General features: G+C 39.5%; 3 protein-coding genes across 3 annotated transcripts; 2 read left to right on the top strand and 1 right to left on the bottom strand.

Moving 5' to 3' along the window:
• Positions 1-17: 17 nt before the first annotated feature.
• Positions 18-3,659, bottom strand: LOC103976142 (uncharacterized). Its single transcript, XM_009391344.3, has 7 exons — positions 3,145-3,659; positions 2,764-2,841; positions 2,541-2,683; positions 1,504-1,574; positions 1,230-1,325; positions 523-615; positions 18-398 (listed from the first exon to the last, which is right to left on the bottom strand). The coding sequence occupies exons 1-7, from the start codon at positions 3,583-3,585 to the stop codon at positions 316-318; spliced, it is 1,005 nt and encodes a 334-aa protein (XP_009389619.2). The 5' UTR covers positions 3,586-3,659; the 3' UTR covers positions 18-315.
• Positions 3,660-6,371: 2,712 nt separating this feature from the next.
• LOC135631551 (UPF0496 protein 1-like) lies at positions 6,372-7,328 on the top strand. Its single transcript, XM_065139284.1, has one exon. The coding sequence runs from the start codon at positions 6,372-6,374 to the stop codon at positions 7,326-7,328; it is 957 nt and encodes a 318-aa protein (XP_064995356.1).
• Positions 7,329-17,313: 9,985 nt separating this feature from the next.
• Positions 17,314-20,007, top strand: LOC135630831 (small ribosomal subunit protein uS4y-like). The gene is made up of 3 exons (XM_065138062.1): positions 17,314-17,471; positions 17,728-18,109; positions 19,664-20,007. The coding sequence occupies exons 1-3, from the start codon at positions 17,444-17,446 to the stop codon at positions 19,845-19,847; spliced, it is 594 nt and encodes a 197-aa protein (XP_064994134.1). The 5' UTR covers positions 17,314-17,443; the 3' UTR covers positions 19,848-20,007.
• The last annotated feature ends 437 nt before the right edge of the window (positions 20,008-20,444 follow it).

Here is a 20,444-nt window from a genome sequence, read left to right as displayed (position 1 = left end):
TGGAACTCATACCTCACTTCATAATTAGAGACCAATTATGCCTCCAATGAAATTAAGCCATTGAATTATTGATGATAACTTCAGGAATTTCAACTCACCAACATAACGGTCTGTCATCATTTCATTTCATACATGTCTGAACACCCACATAACCTTTTTTAGCATAGGAGTAACACAGCTAAAACAATCGGCCGACCATGCTGGAGCATGTATCAAAATAGATTGTTTGAATATAATAGAACCAGAAGAATAGATCTTATCAAGAGAATGTCTTTTTAAAAGCCATTTGAGGGAGAAGCTTCCTCCATGGAAATTTTAGCATATGAAAATTCTGTCGCCAGAAATGACATTAACATCATTCAAGTAATTGACATCGGCCACATGGTCCCCAAAATCATCTGATCAGAACAAAGGAACCCAGATTAATCACCCAAAGTATAACCTGAGTTATGAAAACGAACAAAGCTTTGCAATGACAATAGAAACTAGAACTAGGAGAAAAGATGAAAGGAGGAAACTAACCTTCGTATATCGTCCTCACAATATCCACATATTCTGGTACTAGTTCCTTGTATATAATACCTTCAGGATGAGCATCCAGGACCACCAACACACCTAAATCCATATACAACTAGTTCAGTGTGGAGGAACTTCAATTTAGTCAATTATTTCCCTTCAACATCGCATTATTCTTATGAAGTTTCAGAGGGACAAAAATTATTCTCTGACATAGACTCTTCCTCAAGTGGACACACTCGTGGCACTGCACAAGATTTCTTGATTTTCTTTCTTTGGCGTTATATCGAGTTAGTCATGCCTCCTGTATACTATTGAAGTACATAGTCACACTTTAGTTTGGCTCTTCCAGGTCATCTCAAGTTCCGCCAATGGATACTAATTATATATCTATTGTATTCTCATAGAATTGCATGGTCAACTATAGAGCCAAAGTTTGATTTGCCCCACAGAGTCTAAAGGACTAATGAACTATGAAAATTGCTTTAGCGTATGAGGAGTTGGACCAGTAATAAAGAAAATTATGTCGAGATATTAACTAAGTCCAACCTAGTGTACATCCTCCCCACTGACAAAGATAACATGCCAATAATTTCAGAACTAAGAGGCAAAGGAAAATATAATCCGCTTGATCTTAGAAGACATTCAATTACAGAGGAACTTTTAGTGCAATTTAAACCAAGAAGTAACTGGAAGTTGGATTGAAGATATACCAGGTGCCAGCCAAGCTTCTGTGACGTCATTAGGCAGTGGTGCAAGCCATAGTATATTCCTTAGATTCATCGAATCATCATAAACCACATTTGATCCTGAAAGAGACACACAACACTTGGTAGGGTCAGAGGGTATGACCGACTTCAGAAGATCAAATAAAATAAGCAGATCGACAGTTGTAAATGTGGAAGAATTTCACCAACAGTCAGGTGATGATGAAAATAAAATGACGGGAGCTGCAATAGATGCACTAAGAGTAACTCCAAAAATTACCTCTCTGGCAATAACCCATATTATAAGGAAATGATTCTTTTTCACAGGCTGGATACTCTTTTGCATGGAACCTGCAAAGCATGATAATAAAACACAATGACCAGAAATATCCTGCTAAAAGACACTTTAATGTAACATGGAATGAATTAACATCTATAATGATGTAGTTGGTATTTTAGAAACCGCTCTCTCTCCAACATATGGACAATATAGCTAGATAAGAAGCCACAAATGACAAATAGAATCATAAATGAAGATAACAACAATGAGTATTCAAGTATTCAAAGGCATAATTAACTCTGGAACACGAGCATACTTCCTACTCCCCTGCCTGTATCAAGGTTCTAAACCCTTTACCAAGGCTACATGGGTAATTAAATTGTTGTGAGAAACTTGCATGAAGAGATTCACTTGGAAAAGAATAATGATATATATAGACAAATAAACAGTCATAAAACCGAAAATTTTCAAATTTAAATGCATATTAGAAGTTGAGACTTAACGAAGCAATTTGCAGTTTGCTTCTCTGCAATAATATATCAAAAACTAACATGCCACACTACCTTTTCAAAAATCTAAAGATAAAGCACATCAAATTATACAATGTGTACTTTAATAGACAAATTTTCAATTTTTCTATACCACCAGTGTTCGCAGCCCCAGTTGCGTTATCAAGGCGTAGTAGTAGTTACATATTTATTTAACGATTTGCAGCAGCAGCTTTCCCTACAAAGTTTGTGAAGAAAAGAGAAATGATTGGAGAAACAAACTCACTTGTTAAAGCTCCCCTAAAACCTGATCATACTGCCTTAGACAGATGTGTTGAATATAGTAAATAAATCCAATTGTAACATTTTTAATACCGAGACAACTCAACCAGCTACGGAGTCTCTTCACTGACTGTGTTGCTGATGATAATACACAGTAAGCAGGTCACTGAGATGATTGGAATATGAGATATATTGCACCGAGGCATTATATAGATTCCAATGTAACGAAACAGATGAGTTAACTTAGATGCTCATTTTTCAACTCACAGCATGCCAAGCCTTCCAGAGTCAGTGGCAACGAAGAGGTGCCCATGAAACAAGTCATATCGACTGAGAGACACGTTTAAGCCCACAGAAGGTCCTCTCTCCGCAATCAGTTCAAACAAGAAGGCAAAATACGTATTTAATTCCTGTTCAAAATGTTCAAGCATTTCACCACTGCTTACAGATCAGAATAAAGAAAGTGGAACAATCAGTTGACATTTCTTACCATGTTTGCAAAACGGTACCCATACGGAGTTCTTGTCAACTGACATTTATCTTTCTTCAAGCCCTCCACATCAGGCACCTAGGAAATCAGACTGACTTCAAGTCAAATTTCCGTCTGCTATTATTCATTCGAAGTTCACAAAGGTTAACCAAACATATAACTTATTTAGACATATAGGAAAGGAGGAATCATTCAAAAACCATACTTTTAGGGCTCAATTGGTATGAGAATTTCACTGAGATCATTGTGATATTACGAGATTTAAACCAATAAATATGCTTAACTTGAATCGACAACACAATAAATTTAGTAAAAGAATCGATTTCTATCACATAACAAAAGTAAAGATGAAATTCTCTAATATAACATAACCGGACTCACAGGCAACGGAGTGGGATCCAGCGCCATCTGGATCACTGACGGGTCGCCACCAGAGTCGACGGCGAGCCGGGCCAGCTCCATCACCGGCTCTGGCGGCCACCACACCATGTCGTCGGCATCGTGGCGCAGGCGGAGGTGCTTGTTCTCCTTTCCGGGAGTGGAGGAGGAAAAAGGGACGAGGAAGCGGAGGCAGGAGCGGAGCCCCCGGGCCTCCGATGCGGGCACCTTCCCGGCGTCATGCGCGGATCCGAGGAGGGCGAGGAGGTGGGCGGCGGTGGTCCGGGGGGCGGAGGAGGAGGCGGCCTTGAGAGAGAGGAAAGATGAGATCTTGGGAAAGGGAGTGAAAAAATGAGGAGAGGAAGCCGCGAGGGTTAAGGAGAAGGAGAAGGCGAAAGAGATGGAGAACGCGAGCTTGACGGGGATGGAAGAGCCGCCCGTCATCTCCTCCCAGCCCGGGAATAGATCAGCGAAGCGAGTCAGAATCGGCCTCTTCACCGCCCCATTAACAAGTCTGCGTCGACTCGGGTCCCCTCGAATCGAGTTACATTTACTAAACAGCCACTATTAATTATTATTATTATTATTATTATTATTATTATTAGGTAAATTGCTTGATGTTTTCTTTGTTTCGAATAATCGATTCAGAAGTAAATTCCATAAATTCAAAGAGTTATATGAGTCGGGCTGAACAATCCGAAACTTCTTTCCAAATTCCACAACGAGTTGATCGATCATTTCTTTTATTCTATTATACACTTAAAAGTGAAAAATCCTTGCAGCACAAAACTTTCAATTTTTTACCCTCACGTTTCATAAGATAATTAATAAAAATGATAGAAAAATGAAAGTAATCTCGTAGTAAAAGCCGAACGTCTTAAATATATCTCCTGATATGAAATATTTTAGCCATTGAGGAGCCCATGTGAAGCGACTCAACATGTGTCGTCTCATAGGGAGTGAAGCCAACTTAAGTACGCGATCGATTTCATGTTGTGCGGAACCGAACAAATCGACACCACATGGTAGAAATCCAAATGAGCTAACTCGCATGATAAAGAATGCATGGGTCGATCGCTCATATAATCACATCGAACGAGACAACAACAAGCATCAACGATATGCATACCTTCGAGCTACTTCCGTAGGTATAAATATCAAACTCTTAATCCAGAAAAAGGGATTGAATTTCGAATGTTACAATAATCCACTTGCTAACTTAACAATCGAAGGAGTCGAGTTAGAAATTCTTCCTCTCAACTTCTGTAAGGGCACACCGGAGACGTGACCAATCGAATCTCATATCGGGTCGACCATGAACACAAAGTGGAACCCCGATATCATATTTTCAACCAATCTCACCTCTCTTTCTGTCAATGATCGATGGATGATCTTGCACATTCAATCCAAACCAAGATGTGTCATCTCCTCGGTCACGACATAAAGTTATATAATATCTACAAAGTCAAATATAAATACGTGATTCAAGAGAAAAAAAAATATATAAAGGGTTAGAATAATTTAGCCATTATATGTTACTGCTTTTATACTATTATTATCATCATTATCATTATATTATTTTTCTCTATTATAAATACAAATATAAAAATAAACATTCAAATTGGTTTAAAACACAAATTGATGTGCTAAGAGTATTTCCATAAAAAAAATCAAAAATATTTTAACTGCTTAAAAACCATCCTTATTTAAGAGTGATACGATAATTAAAATCACAATTTGACCTAAATTATATTAAATAATTGTTTTTAAAATTACATTGAATCTTTCGATGAGATCACATCTAAGAACAACAATTATGGGCCTCTGCATTCACTTCCTAAAACTTGAGTATTAGTTTTATCGATCATATCCATGTATTTTCACTATAATTGTAGAATTTATTTGTAATCCATAACTATTTGGCCTGCTTAAATCACATTAAATCATTAGTTAATCGAATACAAAAACAATTACATGGAGTGAATTCGATGAAGAATCCCAAAACTAATCCAATCAACGAAACTATGCTTTTCTCTCTCTCTCTTTGTTTTTTTTGGGTTGAATCGTGATGGAACAGTCGTTTAAACTAAAGTTGTCGCTCAATGTGGTCAACAGGAAAGCGGAAAGAAAACTCAGAAGTAATTTTAGGCGAAGTAGCTTGTCACCTTTCCTCCCTCGGGAGAGGAAACTTCTTTGGAAGTGCCTTGATGTCAAACTACCAAATATTAGCCTGCAAATTGCATTTGGTATTGAAGTCAATCAATGGTTAAAATCTAATGTAAGAGACGAGAAGAGAGAGAGAGAGAGAGAGGAAACCTCATTCCCTGGACGCATCATCCACCATGCTTCTTGGAATATTGAGGAGCTTCCTCCACCAACTTGCTTTGCCATGCCAGCATTGCGATGGACGGAGAAGAAGAAATGTCCTTAGTCAATGGTGTCAGTCAAAGATCCCTGAGAAGAAGATACCGCCATATACTATTCTTGAGGAGCATTACAATATACTTGCTGAGTCATACTGTTCCCATCACGATGTTTGATTTCCTACTCACCGTTGGATCTCGGTATTGGGAATGATGCCAAGATTAAACGTATTTTTTTGTGGCATCACAATTTCTCTTTGGTCTTTTGGGAGGTTGATATCTTCCCCAAACAAGACGTTAAGAGAATGATGTATTTTTGTTCGAAATCATGAAAATAATCAATATTTAAGATCATTCAACAACTCAATGCTTCATCAATAGCATTCATCGAGCATTGCTTATGAAATACCATGAGCTTTCCATGTCAGCGACATGTAGGAAAAGTCCATAGCGCTCCCAATGAGCTGAAAACAGAAGATTTCTTGCAATTTTCCGTGTAATCTCCTCCGGATCCTTTCCCTCGCCCAGCTGTCACAAGACTAACCCCCGTGGAAACTTTCCATGCAACGTCTGCTGCAGTGGATCCCACGTAGAATTTTACGTGTAATTTCCTGGTAGAAACGATACGTAAAACTTCACATGCAATTTCCTCGTAATCTCCGCTACTGTGCAAACTACAGCCGCTAGATAATGGACAGGTGGCCCCTTCGCCGTGTTTGATCGTTGCCACGTCGATGTGCATGAAAGCTTGTGGTGTTTTGTTGGATCTAATCTCCAAGCTATAAATCTTTTTTGATTGGAGGTTGAGTCGAGCAATGGTGAGAGCTTCAACATTCGGATCCTCAATCTTCTCGTGAGTCGAGCTTTATGGGCTGCTCCTCCACCAAGCTCCGCAGCTCCGCCGCCGCCGACCTCCACGCCCTCGAGCTGAAGAAGGTGATTCAGAGGAATCCGGAGCTCGCAGCGTTCGCCAAGGAGTACCCAGAATCCATTCTACCCGCCATCAAGAGCGGCCTGGACGACCTCGATCGATGCCTCGGCAAAGTCCTCTCGGGAGTCAGTATCATCCACGCCGCGATCGACCACTATGAGGAGGAGGAGAAGAGGAAGCATCAGCAGCACCGCCGGAACAAAAAGAAAAAGAAGGCCGACAGGAAGGAGAAGCATGCCTACTCCAAAACCGTCGCCAAGCTGCAGGAGCTCCAGTGCGCCGGCCACCCGTTCGCCGGACTGAACGTCAAGGAGCCGCAGCACGCGCTCAGCAAACTCAGGGAGACGATGGACCGGCTTCGGGACAGGAAGAAGGAGATCAAAGCGGCGCTGCGCTCCACCAAGAGGTGGCGGAAGTTCAGGGAAGTCGTCTTCACCGCCGCCTTCATCGGGTTGCTCGTCTGCTCTGTCGTGCTGGCGGCCACGGTGGCGGCGCCCGTGGCCATCACCGCCGGGACCGCCGGTGCGACGGCGATAAAGGCGGTGGAGCCGTGGTTCAACTCCTTGTGGGACGGGGGGGAGACGGCCCTGAGGGACGAGAAGGAGGTGGTGAAGATGATGCTCGACGAGGAGCTCTCAGTGCACGAGCTCGACAGCATTCGATCCCTTGTGGTGAAGCTGTGGACCGACGTCGAAACGCTGATGAAGAAGGTGGAGTTCGTACTGCAGCAGGAGGACGAGGAGGCCATGGAGGTAGGGATGACGGAGCTGAAGAAAAAGATGGAGGCTACCGACGTGAAAGGCTGCATCAAGTTCTTGAAGGAGAAGGTGGATGCATGCAAAAAGGAGATCCAACCTTCAAAATCCAAGTTCCTAAAGATAACCAGGGATTAGTGATGTTGATCTCTTCCTTCTCTTCGTGTGCGTGAATCTTATACGTTCTTAGACTTTCCTGTTCATGTACATAGTGATGTTTCAGCCTCTTATCGACCGTATGTCTTAAGCATGAATATAATGACCATGTACGGTCAAACAGAAGTGGTCTACGGTCAATCGGGTTTGCTTTTTCAACGAGTTTAATGTATCGTATTTCCTCAGAAGAGTTATCCTCGTACACTTCGAACCTATACATATGTTTTCTCAAAGGAATATATATATATATATATATATATATATATATATATATATATATATATATATTGTTAGGATCGGAACGGCACTAAGAGGGGGGGGGGGGGTGAATTAGTACAGCGGATTAAAACTTCGGTTTTAGAAAAATCTTTCGTACGATAAGAACGGAACTTGAAAAGCTTAACTTGAAAGCGTATTCTTAAAGTTGCGCAGCAAAGGTAATAAGGAACTAAAGCATGTAAGAAGGTTTGCAGTAATGTAACTAGCAATAATGAAATGCAAACCAGAGATTACGCCGATTTTAGAGTGGTTCGGTCAAATGACCTACATCCACTTGCGAGGCCCCTCTTCGATGAGGCTCCCACCTTCCACTAGCAAATCTCTTGAAATGGAAGGGCAAATACCCCTCTTACAACCTTTTACAAGCAGTTTAACCTCTTACAAATTTTCAGCAATAAAAAAGGAGGAAAACTCTCTAGCAAATTGAAAACAAGAAAGGCAAAGACTCTTCTAAGACTTTTCTCTCAATCACTTGCTGCTTAAAGAGTTGTGTTCTCAGCTGAGACTTGAGGGGTATTTAAGGCCTCAAGAGGATTCAAATTTGGGCTCCAAAAATTTGAATTCTCTTATGTTCCCGATGCTGGCGGTGCCACCGCCCAGCGCTCGGGTGCTGGACGGTGCAACCGCCCAGCCAAGGAGGTGTCACCGCCCAGCCAGGCGGTGCCACCGCCTGGCTCTCCGGTTCGCTGATTTGGCTTGATTTTAGCCCAAACCAAATCTGTCTTTGGGCCCAGTTGGCCCCTAACCAGGACATAGGATTATCTCTTAATCCTTATCCTAATTATAAGTGAACTACATAACAAAACACATCCTAAGCAAGTTTTCTACCGCGAACGTCGAGTCTTGTTCCGGCGAGCTTTCCGACGAACTTCTTCCGACGGACTCCCATCAAGCTCCCGAACTTGTGATGACTTTAATGAGTAGCCGAGCCTTCTCGGTGATCTCCGTGAACCTCCGATAATCTCTTCGGCGAACTTCCGAAAATTCCGACAGGTTCCCGATTTCTTCTCGGTTGGTTCCGGCAGCATCTCCGACGATTCTTCAGACTCTTAAACGTCCATCGAACTTGACTCCGGTATCCTTGCTTTATGTTTTCTGGTTATCGTAGTTAATCCTGCATACTTAACTCAATAATATGGATTAGATCAATTAACCCACCAATTGATTATATCATCAAAATCCGAGATTCAACAATCTCCCCCTTTTTGATGATGACAATCAATTGATGACGGAGTTAAACATAACTCCCCCTATCTATATGCCATATTATGAGAAGATAAAAACACTTGAATTCCATCCCATTGGATTCAAGCACCTGATAAGTTCTAACCGTAAAGCTTATCGTAATCCTTATTAAACAATAGTAAGTACGAAACTTCGATGAAAATCATAAGTTAAATGATAAGGGACGAATTTTACTGCGACAGCAGATAAAGATTTTCAATATAAATTTCATGGCATGCTTTCAATATTATCAATCAATCTTGTGATATTTTCAAGGATTTTGCAAGGCATATATCACACAAGTTTTTGTAATTCATATAAGTCATGCTATCGATTATGGTGTAAGTCATCACTTAGTCATCACTTCTCCCCCATTGTCATCAACAAAAAAGAGATAAGCCAGCTAATTGATATTCATAGAATTTGCTGAAAATGATCATTGAATCATTAAAAAAGTTTAGTATTTAATAGTAAACAAAATTCATCATTCAAATTTGCTAGAAATCATCATTAATGCAGATCAAAACAATAGGTATCTAAAATGAAGGATCAGTTATCGTTCAAACGATGACAAACTTTGAACTTGTTGTTAAAAGTAAACAGAACAGAATAAAAAGATACATCAATTTAATCCTTAGGAGGTAAACCACAGTGCTGATACATGATATCTATTTTTTCATTCATTTTTCGTAGTGTCTTCAAAATTTCAACTTGTTGATTTTGAATTTGTTGTTGCTGTGATTTGATCTGAGACAGTTCCGCCATAATGAGATCTTCAGAGGAGGAAATAAGAGCTGAAGGTGCTGCGCCAAAAGGACTAGAAGGAGGAGATTCATTTCCCATAAGAATTGGTGTTTCCGGGTGTTCTATTGGTGGAGGAATTGGATCAGTCCTTCAAGGCTGCCTAACCCATATGCCATTGCTAAATGTGCACCTAAGTCTTTTCATTAGGTTTTATTTATTATGTTATATCGATCATTTTGAATAGATTCTTCATCGGGTGGAATGCAAATGTCATAGGCATGAAGAATTCTAGTGATTAACCTCTCATATGGCAACATAGTATCTTTAGCCATAATATCCTGCATGTGTTGCCGAATTGAGAACCCAAAATAATTATGCTGACCGGTCATAATCTAATACATGGTACTTAACTCTATTTGACTTATTTCGTCAAGATGAAATTGTTTGGGGAATATGATGCTTGTAATAATGTGATGAAGAAGTTTAGAGTTGAAAGGCAGTAAGTGTTCACAGCTCTTGGGTAGGAAGTCAAGGTTTGGATTTGCAAAAATTGTTTCTGCGGCTTCGGTATAGGTTGCTCCTATTGTGTTGACGTCTCATTTACCTTTAAAATAGCAGCCCCTATCTTTTTCAGTTATGCCAATCAGCTCACAAATGGTGCTGTCAAATATTCTAATGGGTGTTCCTAGAAGGTAAGTGCTTAGGCTATCATTGTCCTCATATAGGTTGGCATAGAACAATCTAACTAACCGCGGATAGATTGGTTCATCTAATTGTAGTAGAGGTAGAGCTTCTAGGTGTGCAAACCACCTAATGGGTTCTAAGTCCTCTAGTTCATCCAGATCAACGTATTTTCCCTTATGGATATATCCTGTTTCAAATTTTGGAAAGCTAAGGGCTACCTCTTTTGATCTAAAAAGATCATGGTCATATGAATCTCCTACAATTCTTTTTCCTTTTGATCTCTTGGGAGCCATTATCTAGACAAGATGATGATGAAATTGTGAAAAATAAGCAAGGGAAAGAGAAAAGAAAAGAGGGATTTCAAGTGTTACCTTAGGGAGATTATGTTGAGAGATGGAGAGCTTGGACCACCAAGAATCCTTCTCCAATGCTTCTAAGAGTTAGAATAAGGGTTAGAGGGAATGGGAGAGGGTTTTGAGAGCTTTTTCTTCGGGTTGGGGGCGGTGTCACCGTCGGCCCTAACCCCTCGGGTTAATAAGGGTCGCTCGGTCGGTGCCACCGCCAAACCGAGTGGTGTCACCGCCTGGCGCCAGAGAGCTCAGGCGGTGCAACCGCCGGATCTGGCGGTGCCACCGCTGGCATCCCGCGGAGGAAAGAAAAAAAATTTTTCTTCCTCCCTTTTGTTTAGCTTCTTCCCTCAAGATAATAAGTTATACTTTAATGGATCATTTTGAATTGAAGAAGAAGGAAGAAATCAAATCCACAAAAGAAAGGAAAAGGACGAGTCATTTTTCGTGAAGCTCATTTTAGGGACAATTTAACATGCCTAATTCCCTTCTAATGAATTCAAATTGATCTTCGTTCAAAGCTTTTGTAAATATATCTGCTAATTGATGCTTTGTGTCAATGAATTCTAGAACAACATCATTGTTAAGGACATGATCACGTATGAAATGATGCCTAATGTCGATATGTTTAGTCCTAGAGTGCTGAATTGGATTTTTGGTGAGACATATGACACTAGTATTATCACACTTTATAGGAATATTTTTCAAGTGAATTCCATAGTTTTCTAGTGTATTTTTCATCCAGACAACTTGCGCACAACATGCACTTGCAGCAATGTACTCGGCTTCGGCCGTAGATAGAGCTACTGAATTTTGTTTCTTAGATGTCCAAGAAACAAGTGCATGACCTAAAAACTGGCATGTTCCAGATGTACTTTTTCTATCTATTCTGCATCCGCCAAAATCGGCATCTGCATAGGCTATTAAATCGAATTTATCTGATTTTGGATACCATAGTCCTAAATTTGGAGTTTCTTTAAGATACCTAAATATTCTTTTAACACTCTTAAGATGAGATAATTTAGGATTTGATTGAAACCTAGCGCAAAGTCTCACACTAAACATAATATCTGGTCTAGTCGCGGTGAGGTATAGTAGACTACCTATCATTCCCCTATATGTTTTTTGATCGAAATTTTCACTATTTTCATCCATATCTAACTTAGTCGCAGTACTCATAGGGGTGTTTATTGCTTTTGAATTATCCATGTTAAATCGTTTCAACAGTTCTAATGTATATTTGGATTGGTTAATAAATATACCATCACTAAGTTGTTTGATTTGTAATCCTAAAAAGAAAGTTAATTCACCCATTAAACTCATTTCAAATTCATGACTCATACATTTGGCAAATGATTCACATAGTGATTCATCCGAAGAGCCAAAAATAATATTGTCAACATAAATTTGCACAATAAGAAAATTATTTTCAAAATGTTTAATAAACAATGTAGTATCAACCTTGCCTTTGGTAAAATTATTTAAAATAAGAAATGAACTAAGCCTTTCATACCAAGCTCTAGGAGCTTGTTTCAAGCCATAAAGTGCTTTAGTTAATTTGAATACATGATTAGGGAGAAGAGAATTTTCAAATCCGGGAGGTTGTTCGACATATACTTCTTCGGAAATAAAACCATTCAAGAAAGCGCTTTTGACATCCATTTGAAATAGTTTAAAATTATTACTACTAGCATAGGCAAGGAGCATCCTTATGGCTTCTAATCGAGCCACGGGAGCAAAGGTTTCTTCGTAATCGATACCTTCTTCTTGGTTGAAACCTTTGGCCACTAATCTAGCCTTGTTTCTAACCACGATACCATTTTCGTCTTGCTTGTTTCTAAAGACCCACTTAGTACCTATGACTAAGTGGTCACTTGGTCTAGGAACAAGCTTCCATACCTCATTCCTCTCAAATTGGTTCAATTCTTCTTGCATTGCAATGACCCAAAAATCATCTTTTAAGGCTTCGTCAATGCATTTAGATTCAATTTGAGAAAGGAAAGCGGCGTTAGCACAAAAATTCTTGAAAGAAGAACGAGTTTGAACCCCTTTTGTTGTATCTCCTATAATTAGCTCCTTTGGATGAGCATCTACATACTTCCATTCTTTGGGTAAAGAAATTTCGGAAGAAGATGCATTTAAATGACTATTTTGAGGAGGGGGTTCGTTTAAATTCAGATTATCAAAACCAAGATCATCATCAAAATCATTTTTCTTTAAATCAGAAATTTCATTAAAAACTACATGAATAGACTCTTCGATTACTAAGGTCCTTTTGTTAAAGACACGAAAGGCCTTAGAAACGGAGGAGTAACTAAGAAAAATGCCTTCATCGGATTTAGCATCAAATTTACCTAGGGCATCCTTTTCATTTAAAATGAAGCATTTACAACCAAAAACTTTAAAATAAGAAATATTTGGTTTTTTGTTATTCCATAATTCATAGGGAGTTTTTGATAGAGATGGTCTTATTAGGACCCTATTGATGATGTAACAAGCTGTATTTACGGCTTCGGCCCAAAAATATTTGGGTAAACTATGTTCATTTAACATAGTTCTTGCCATTTCTTATAGGTTTCTATTTTTCCTTTTAACTACTCTATTTTGTTGATGATTTCTTGGAGTTGAGAAGTTGTGATTGTACCCATTAACTTCGTAAAAATTTTGAAAGTCACGGTTTTGGAATTCACCACCGTGATCACTCCGAATTGATGAAATCATGAAGCCTTTTTCGTTTTGAGTGAGTTTACAAAATTTAGAGAAACACTTGAAGCAATCACTTTTGTGAGCTAAGAAATAGGTCCAAGTGTATCTAGAGTAGTCATCCACAATCACAAAAGCATATTTGCTTCCACCTAGACTTGTTGTATCAATTGGTCCAAATAAGTCCAAATGGATCAATTGTAATGGTCTAGTGGTGCTAATTTGATTTTTTTGTTTGAAGCTTGTTTTTATTTGTTTACCTAGTTGACATGCATCGCATACCTTATCCTTAATAAACTTCATATTCGGAATCTCTCGTACTAATTCTTGAGATGAGATTTTAGATATTGTTTTCATGCTTGCATGACCTAATCTCCTATGCCAAAGCCAAGCATCATCATTTACGGCGGAGAAACACATTTCATTACTTAGTTCATCAAGATTGATTGTATAGACATTATTTTGTTTTAAAGCAATCATAGTCATGTTATGATTTGGTTTTTCAATAATGCACATATTTGATTCAAATCTAACGATATAACCTTTATCGCATAGTTGACTAATACTCAAGAGATTATGTTTCAATCCATCAATCAGTAAAACATCATCAATGGAAAAACTAAATTTGTTACCAATAGTTCCCTTGCCAATGATTTTGCCTTTGTTGTTGTCTCCGAAGGTGACGTACCCTTCTTCTTTGCTAGTGAGCATAGAGAAATGAGATGGATCTCCAATCATATGTCTTGAGCATCCACTATCGAGATACTATCTCTTGCTCCTAGCTTGTGGGTTTGTCTACAAAAGAGGATGATTCTTAGGTACCCATTTGATTTTGGGTGCCTCAAAAATTGGCCCACTAACTTTGTTATTTATTATTGAATCCTTTATAGTTCATTTAGGAACCCATATTAATTTTTGTGAACTAATTTTCCTAAATGGACATTTGTAGGCAATATGTCCGGATTTGCAACAGAAGTTGCATTTCATATAAGAGGAAACATGTAATGTAGGTCCTTTTATGAAAGTGGTAGGATTTTGATGTAATCCTTTTACAAATCCAATTCCATTTCTATTTGCGATGTGACCCTTGTGTGCAAGGATCATATCTAATCCTTTACTACCAACCTTAAACTTTTTTTTCATTTGAAGACTATCAACCTTATCATTTTTTCATTTGAAGACCCTTGTGTGCAAGGATCATATCTAATCCTGGTTTCCTTAAGCAAATTTTCATTTTTTATTGCTTCTAAATGCTCACACTTAAAGCATGGAGGAGTTTGAAGACTATCAACCTTATCTTGTAGCAAAGCATGCTCTTTCTTTAAGATACTTAACTTCTTGCTAACAGTTCTACATTCATCAAATAATTCATGAAAAGCGATAGAGAGTTCTTCAAAAGATAAATCTTCATTAAATAAATCACATACCTCTTCTCCTAAAGCCATTAGCGCGTAATGAGCAACTTGCTCGGTGTTGGACTCCTCTTCTTCGGACGCGCTTGAATCATCCCATGTTGCCTTGAGCGCCTTCTTCTTTGATGTTCTCTTTTTGGCTTGAGGACAATCGTTCTTGTAGTGTCCCAGTTTTTTGCATTCATAGCAAATCACTTGGTCCTTCTTTTGTTCAAATTTATTTTTTTATATTATTTTTAAATTTGTTCTTTCTTAAATATTTTTTAAATTTTTGAGTCAAAAGTGCAATGACATTGTCACTGTCCTCATCACTTGATGTTCCTTTCAAGTGGTCTTCTTGTGATTTGAGTGTCATATCCTTCCTGTTATTTGGAAGGGGGTTTCTCGAGCTCGTCATGAGCTTGACATGTCATTTCGTAGGTCATTAGAGACTCAATGAGTTCTTCAAGAGGAAATGCTTTAAGGTCTTTGGCCTCTTGAATGGCCGTAACTTTTGGATCCCAACTTTTAGGGAGGGATCTTAAGATTTTAGTTACTAGTTCAAAGTTAGTAAAATCTTTACCAAGAGCTTTGAGTCCATTGATGACATCCGTAAACCGGGTGTATATGTCTCCGATGGACTCACTTGGTTTCATTCGGAAAAGTTCGTAAGAGTGCACAAGGATGTTGATTTTGGACTCTTTCACTCGGCTAGTGCCTTCATGAGTGACCTCAAGAGTTCTCCAAATATCAAAAGCCGAATCACACATTGAAACACGATTAAATTCGTTTTTGTCTAAAGCACAAAACAAGACATTCATAGCCTTTGCATTTAAAGCAAAAACCTTCTTCTCCGATTCATTCCATTCGCTCATCGGAAGAGAAGATTTTTGAAATTCATTCTCGACAATAGACCAAAGCTCAAAGTCCATAGAAATGAGGAAGATCCTCATGCGAGTCTTCCAATATGTGTAATCCGACCCATTAAACAAAGGTGGTTGTGCAATAGAATGGCCCTCTTGCATACCGGAGTAAGCCATATATCTTGGGTATTAAACCAAATATGAGAGATAACCTTGCTCTGATACCACTTGTTAGGATCGGAGCGGCACTAAGAGGGGGGGGGGGGTGAATTAGTGCAGCGGATTAAAACTCGGTTTTAGAAAAATCTTTCGTACGATAAGAACGGAACTTGAAAAGCTTAACTTGAAAGCGTATTCTTAAAGTTGCGCAGCAAAGGTAATAAGGAACTAAAGCATGTAAGAAGGTTTGCAGTAATGTAACTAGCAATAATGAAATACAAACCAGAGATTACGTCGATTTTAGAGTGGTTCGGTCAAATGACCTACATCCACTTGCGAGGCCCCTCTTCGATGAGGCTCCCACCTTCCACTAGCAAATCTCTTGAAATGGAAGGGCAAATACCCCTCTTACAACCTTTTACAAGCAGTTCAACCTCTTACAAATTTTCAGCAAGAAAGAAGGAGGAGAACTCTCTAGCAAATTGAAAACAAGAAAGGCAAAGACTCTTCTAAGACTTTTCTCTCAATCACTTGCTGCTTAAAGAGTTGTGTTCTCAGCTGAGACTTGAGGGGTATTTAAGGCCTCAAGAGGATTCAAATTTGGGCTCCAAAAATTTGAATTCTCTTAGGTTCCCGATGCTGGCGGTGCCACCGCCCAGCCAAGCGGTGCCACCGCCCAGCGCTCGGGTGCTGGACGGTGCAACCGCCCAGCTCTCGGGTGCTGGGCGGTGTCACCACCCAGCCAGGCGGTGCCATCGCCTGGCTCTCCGGTTCGCTGATTTGGCTTGATTTTAGCCCAAACCAAATCTGTCTTTGGGCCCAGTTGGCCCCTAACCAAGACATAGGATTATCTCTTAATCTTAATCCTAATTACAAGTGAACTACATAACAAAACACATCCTAAGCAAGTTTTCTACCGCGAACGTCGAGTCTTGTTCCGGCGAGCTTTCCGACAAACTTCTTCCGACGGACTCCCATCAAGCTCCCGAACTTGTGATGACTTTAACGAGTAGCCGAGCCTTCTCGGTGATCTCCGTGAACCTCCGATAATCTCTTCGGCGAACTTCCGAAAATTCCGACAGGTTCCCGATTTCTTCTCGGTTGGTTCCGGCAGCATCTCCGACGATTCTTCGGACTCTTAAACGTCCATCGAACTTGACTCCAGTATCCTTGCTTTATGTTTTCTGGTTATCGTAGTTAATCCTACACACTTAACTCAATAATATGGATTAGATCAATTAACCCATCAATTGATTATATCATCAAAATCCGAGATTCAACATATATATATATATATATATATATATATATATATATATATATATATATATATATATATATATATATATATATATATATATATATATATATATATATATATATATATATATATATATATATATATAGTGAAAATAAAAAGGACTGATGTGTATGTGAGTAGATATTTGAAGTACGCAAGCATCGTCTTTGGTGTACCGTATTTGAGAATATAAATAGTTCGAGGGCTTAGATGCAAATATTCAGCTCGCAGGCCCAAAAGGCCCAAAACCCGAAACGAGCGGTTGCGGATCAGAGACCCGTATGTGTCGTCCCGCGCTTAGGGTTAGGGTTGTGGAATTTTACATATAAGGGCCATCGCCGCCTCCCTCCGGATATCTTTGAATCGATCGAGCGCCAGAGGCGGCTCTGGAGGGGAACCAACCATGGTTCACGTCAGTTTCTACAGGAATTGTATGTCGTACTTGTCCTTTTTCGCCCTGGAGTCCCTTGATCTTCGAAAAATTTATCGATCCTTAACTTTCTTGTTGTTCGGTCCTCAAATGGATGCAATTCTTTCTAGGGTTTATGGTTTACCTGATGATTATTGCCACCCTGAGTTCGTTTCTTTTCTCAAAATTGATTTGGATTTTACGATGTACAATTCTTATTATGGTAGCGTGATTATGAATTGGATCTGCTAACCCTGGCTAAATTGGGGTCTTTGCAGATGGGAAGACTTTTAAGAAGCCCCGTCGTCCCTACGAGAAGGAGCGGCTCGATGCGGAGCTGAAGCTGGTGGGTGAGTATGGGCTCCGCTGCAAGCGGGAGCTCTGGAGGGTCCAGTACGCGCTGAGCCGAATTCGTAATGCTGCAAGGGATCTTCTCACGCTCGACGAGAAGAACCCTCGTCGGATTTTTGAGGGAGAGGCCCTCCTCCGCCGGATGAACCGCTATGGGCTGCTCGAGGAAGGCCAGAACAAGCTCGATTACGTCCTGGCTCTCACAGTAGAGAACTTCCTGGAGCGCCGTCTGCAGACTCTTGTCTTCAAGTCGGGGATGGCGAAGTCCATCCACCATGCCAGAGTCCTGATCAGGCAGCGCCACATCAGGTATATACGTTATTTGAGGCAGTAACCAAAACCATTTCCATACATATTTGCTGGTCTGTCTATGACCTATCATGATTCATGATTTTTTTTTAACATGATTATATTGACCTATGCTTGCCGATAACCAACAATATGTTGTCTTCGGAATGCTGGATTAAATTAATCGTATTGCGTTTGATGAGATATTTGGGCATGTTACAAAAAACTTGTAGTTGTTATTAGCAGTCATGTGAGATGGGATCTATGCAGTCACTAATAGACACTGCATCATCTAGATGTATGTATGTCTGTCTTTTACCAGCTTGCCTAAACTCCCTTTAGTGGTGCTTAAGTTTAATAGCCCTATAGCAATATTGTTTGAGGACCAATTCGAATCATAACCGCCAAAATAGGCTTTTTGACACAGATTGCTTGTTCTCCGGTTGTGAGTGTTGGAACTTTAGGACTCCTGTGGTATGCTTTCCTGCAGCACGTTACGATACTTATTTTGTCATCTTTATATCTATTTAGTTTGATTGTTGCTAGTCAGAAATTGTCGCATTAGCATCTATTCTGTTCTTATGAGTGAGAAAAGAAGTTTATAATTAACCTGAGACCCAATTGGCTGACAATTATAGGTTCTCCCTAGTCCCTTGTTCACCATGGATTAGATGCTAGTTAATCATTGGTGGACTAAAGAACCAAAGCTGTAGTGGTGCTTTGTGTAATGATGTCGATGAATACTATGGATTCATGAGGTAGTCCGTGAAAGTGTCATCATCATTGTTGTGCAAACATGTCCCTAGTTAAACTGTCAAGTCGAAGCAAAAGTTTGGAAGGTTTAGCAGAAAATTGATAACGTTTGGAGTCACGACTATCAACTTGACATCATTGTGTTGATGCCCAATGCCTTGCAAGAAAATTTAAGCAAGAGACGGATTGCCTAGAAACATATAAAGGGCAGTTTGTGTAATCATGAAATTGTGGTATCGATTTATATAGTATGCCTAAAAAATTAAAATTGAATGCTGATGTTGTGTTGCAACACGGAAGAATATTATAATTTCTTGATGTTAGTTTATGCATGTCTTACCGTCATCTCTGTTCAAGTCATGCCCATTGTTAAGATGTGTTGTACAATTTAGAGTTTAGAAGCCTCAGCAAAATATTGACAAAGTCTCATGAGTATCAACTTGATGTCATCCTGCTTTAGGTTTATTCAGATGTCTTTCAAGGAAAATATAGGATAGAGGGGGATTTCTGAAGGTTTGCAGAGGGTAGCTGGTCCAGTGGATGAATGTGTTGTATTGATGTATGCTGTATGGTAAGATGGAGATGCTCGGAAATCTGGAAGTTGATCGAACCTTCTAATTTGAATGACAGCCAGCGCACTGGATGAGTGTTAATGGACATTGTGATTTGCCCTTTTGTCCAATTCTTTGATGTTAGGGTTTAATCTCAAAGTGGTCAAAGGCACCATCTGCAATGTTAGAGGCTGGTTTCTAGACTTGCCTTCTCCTATTGTTTCTGCAATTAACTTACTGGTCTATGCACCTCTCTCGACCATCCTTGCAGAGTCGGGAGGCAAGTGGTTAACATCCCGTCGTTCATGGTGAGGGTGGACTCTGCAAAGCACATCGACTTCTCTCTCACAAGTCCATTTGGTGGTGGGCGCCCCGGGAGGGTGAAGAGAAAGAATCAAAAGGCTGCAGCAAAGAAGGCAGCCGGTGGCGACGGTGACGAGGATGACGAGGAATGAGCAATATGCATTTGCGGTATTCCAATTCTAGGAGCCTTTATTTGTTTCAGACTTGAGTTTGTTATCCGCTATCTGATCATTTTGTAGAAGTATTAGCTCATAAAATTTGCCACATTATTGTTAAAAATGCTTCTAAATTTTAATATCGTGGATTTTGACATTTGTTTATGGATTTATTTTGGCTTCACTAATTTATGAGTGACTAGACCATCTTCTGATGTGAGAAGCTTATTCTGTGTAGTATATGAACAAGCTGAATATATCACGTGATATATACAATAAATATAAGCTGGAACAATTTAGGGTCGATTACATGGTTGAGTCTACTAGGAAGTCATGTTTCTAGTAATAATTATTTTATATATTTTGATCATAATATCAATAATGAGAATATGTCTATACGATTTTTCTACTAATTCTATGTTCCGAGTCAATTATGGCAACTGCCACTAAGAATCATTGATGAAGTCATTTAAGGTCAACATAAAACTTGGTGAACTATGGGTTTGGATGACGCTGTAAACAGCTCGTAGAAGCATCTCCATAGGCCTCTTTTGCGATGATCATAGTCAACACAGCATCTTGTTAACGCCAACG

This window comes from Musa acuminata, chromosome BXJ3-2 (genome assembly GCF_036884655.1).
Source record: "Musa acuminata AAA Group cultivar baxijiao chromosome BXJ3-2, Cavendish_Baxijiao_AAA, whole genome shotgun sequence".
NCBI lineage: Eukaryota > Viridiplantae > Streptophyta > Magnoliopsida > Zingiberales > Musaceae > Musa > Musa acuminata.
Note: the sequence above shows the minus strand (reverse complement) of the source record. Positions and strands in the feature narration are given on the sequence as shown.

Bases quoted from the DNA above. Each gene is read 5' to 3' on its own strand.
- LOC135631551 (XM_065139284.1), top strand. From the start codon at position 6,372: ATGGGCTGCTCCTCCACCAAGCTCCGCAGCTCCGCCGCCGCCGACCTC.
- LOC103976142 (XM_009391344.3), bottom strand. From the start codon at position 3,585: ATGACGGGCGGCTCTTCCATCCCCGTCAAGCTCGCGTTCTCCATCTCT. The intron at 2,684-2,763 runs GTAAGAAATGTC...CATTTTGAACAG, and splicing joins GGTACCGTTTTGCAAACATG to GAATTAAATACGTATTTTGC. The intron at 399-522 runs GTTAGTTTCCTC...TGTTCTGATCAG, and splicing joins TGTGAGGACGATATACGAAG to ATGATTTTGGGGACCATGTG.
- LOC135630831 (XM_065138062.1), top strand. From the start codon at position 17,444: ATGGTTCACGTCAGTTTCTACAGGAATT. The intron at 17,472-17,727 runs GTATGTCGTACT...GGGTCTTTGCAG, and splicing joins CGTCAGTTTCTACAGGAATT to ATGGGAAGACTTTTAAGAAG. The intron at 18,110-19,663 runs GTATATACGTTA...CCATCCTTGCAG, and splicing joins ATCAGGCAGCGCCACATCAG to AGTCGGGAGGCAAGTGGTTA.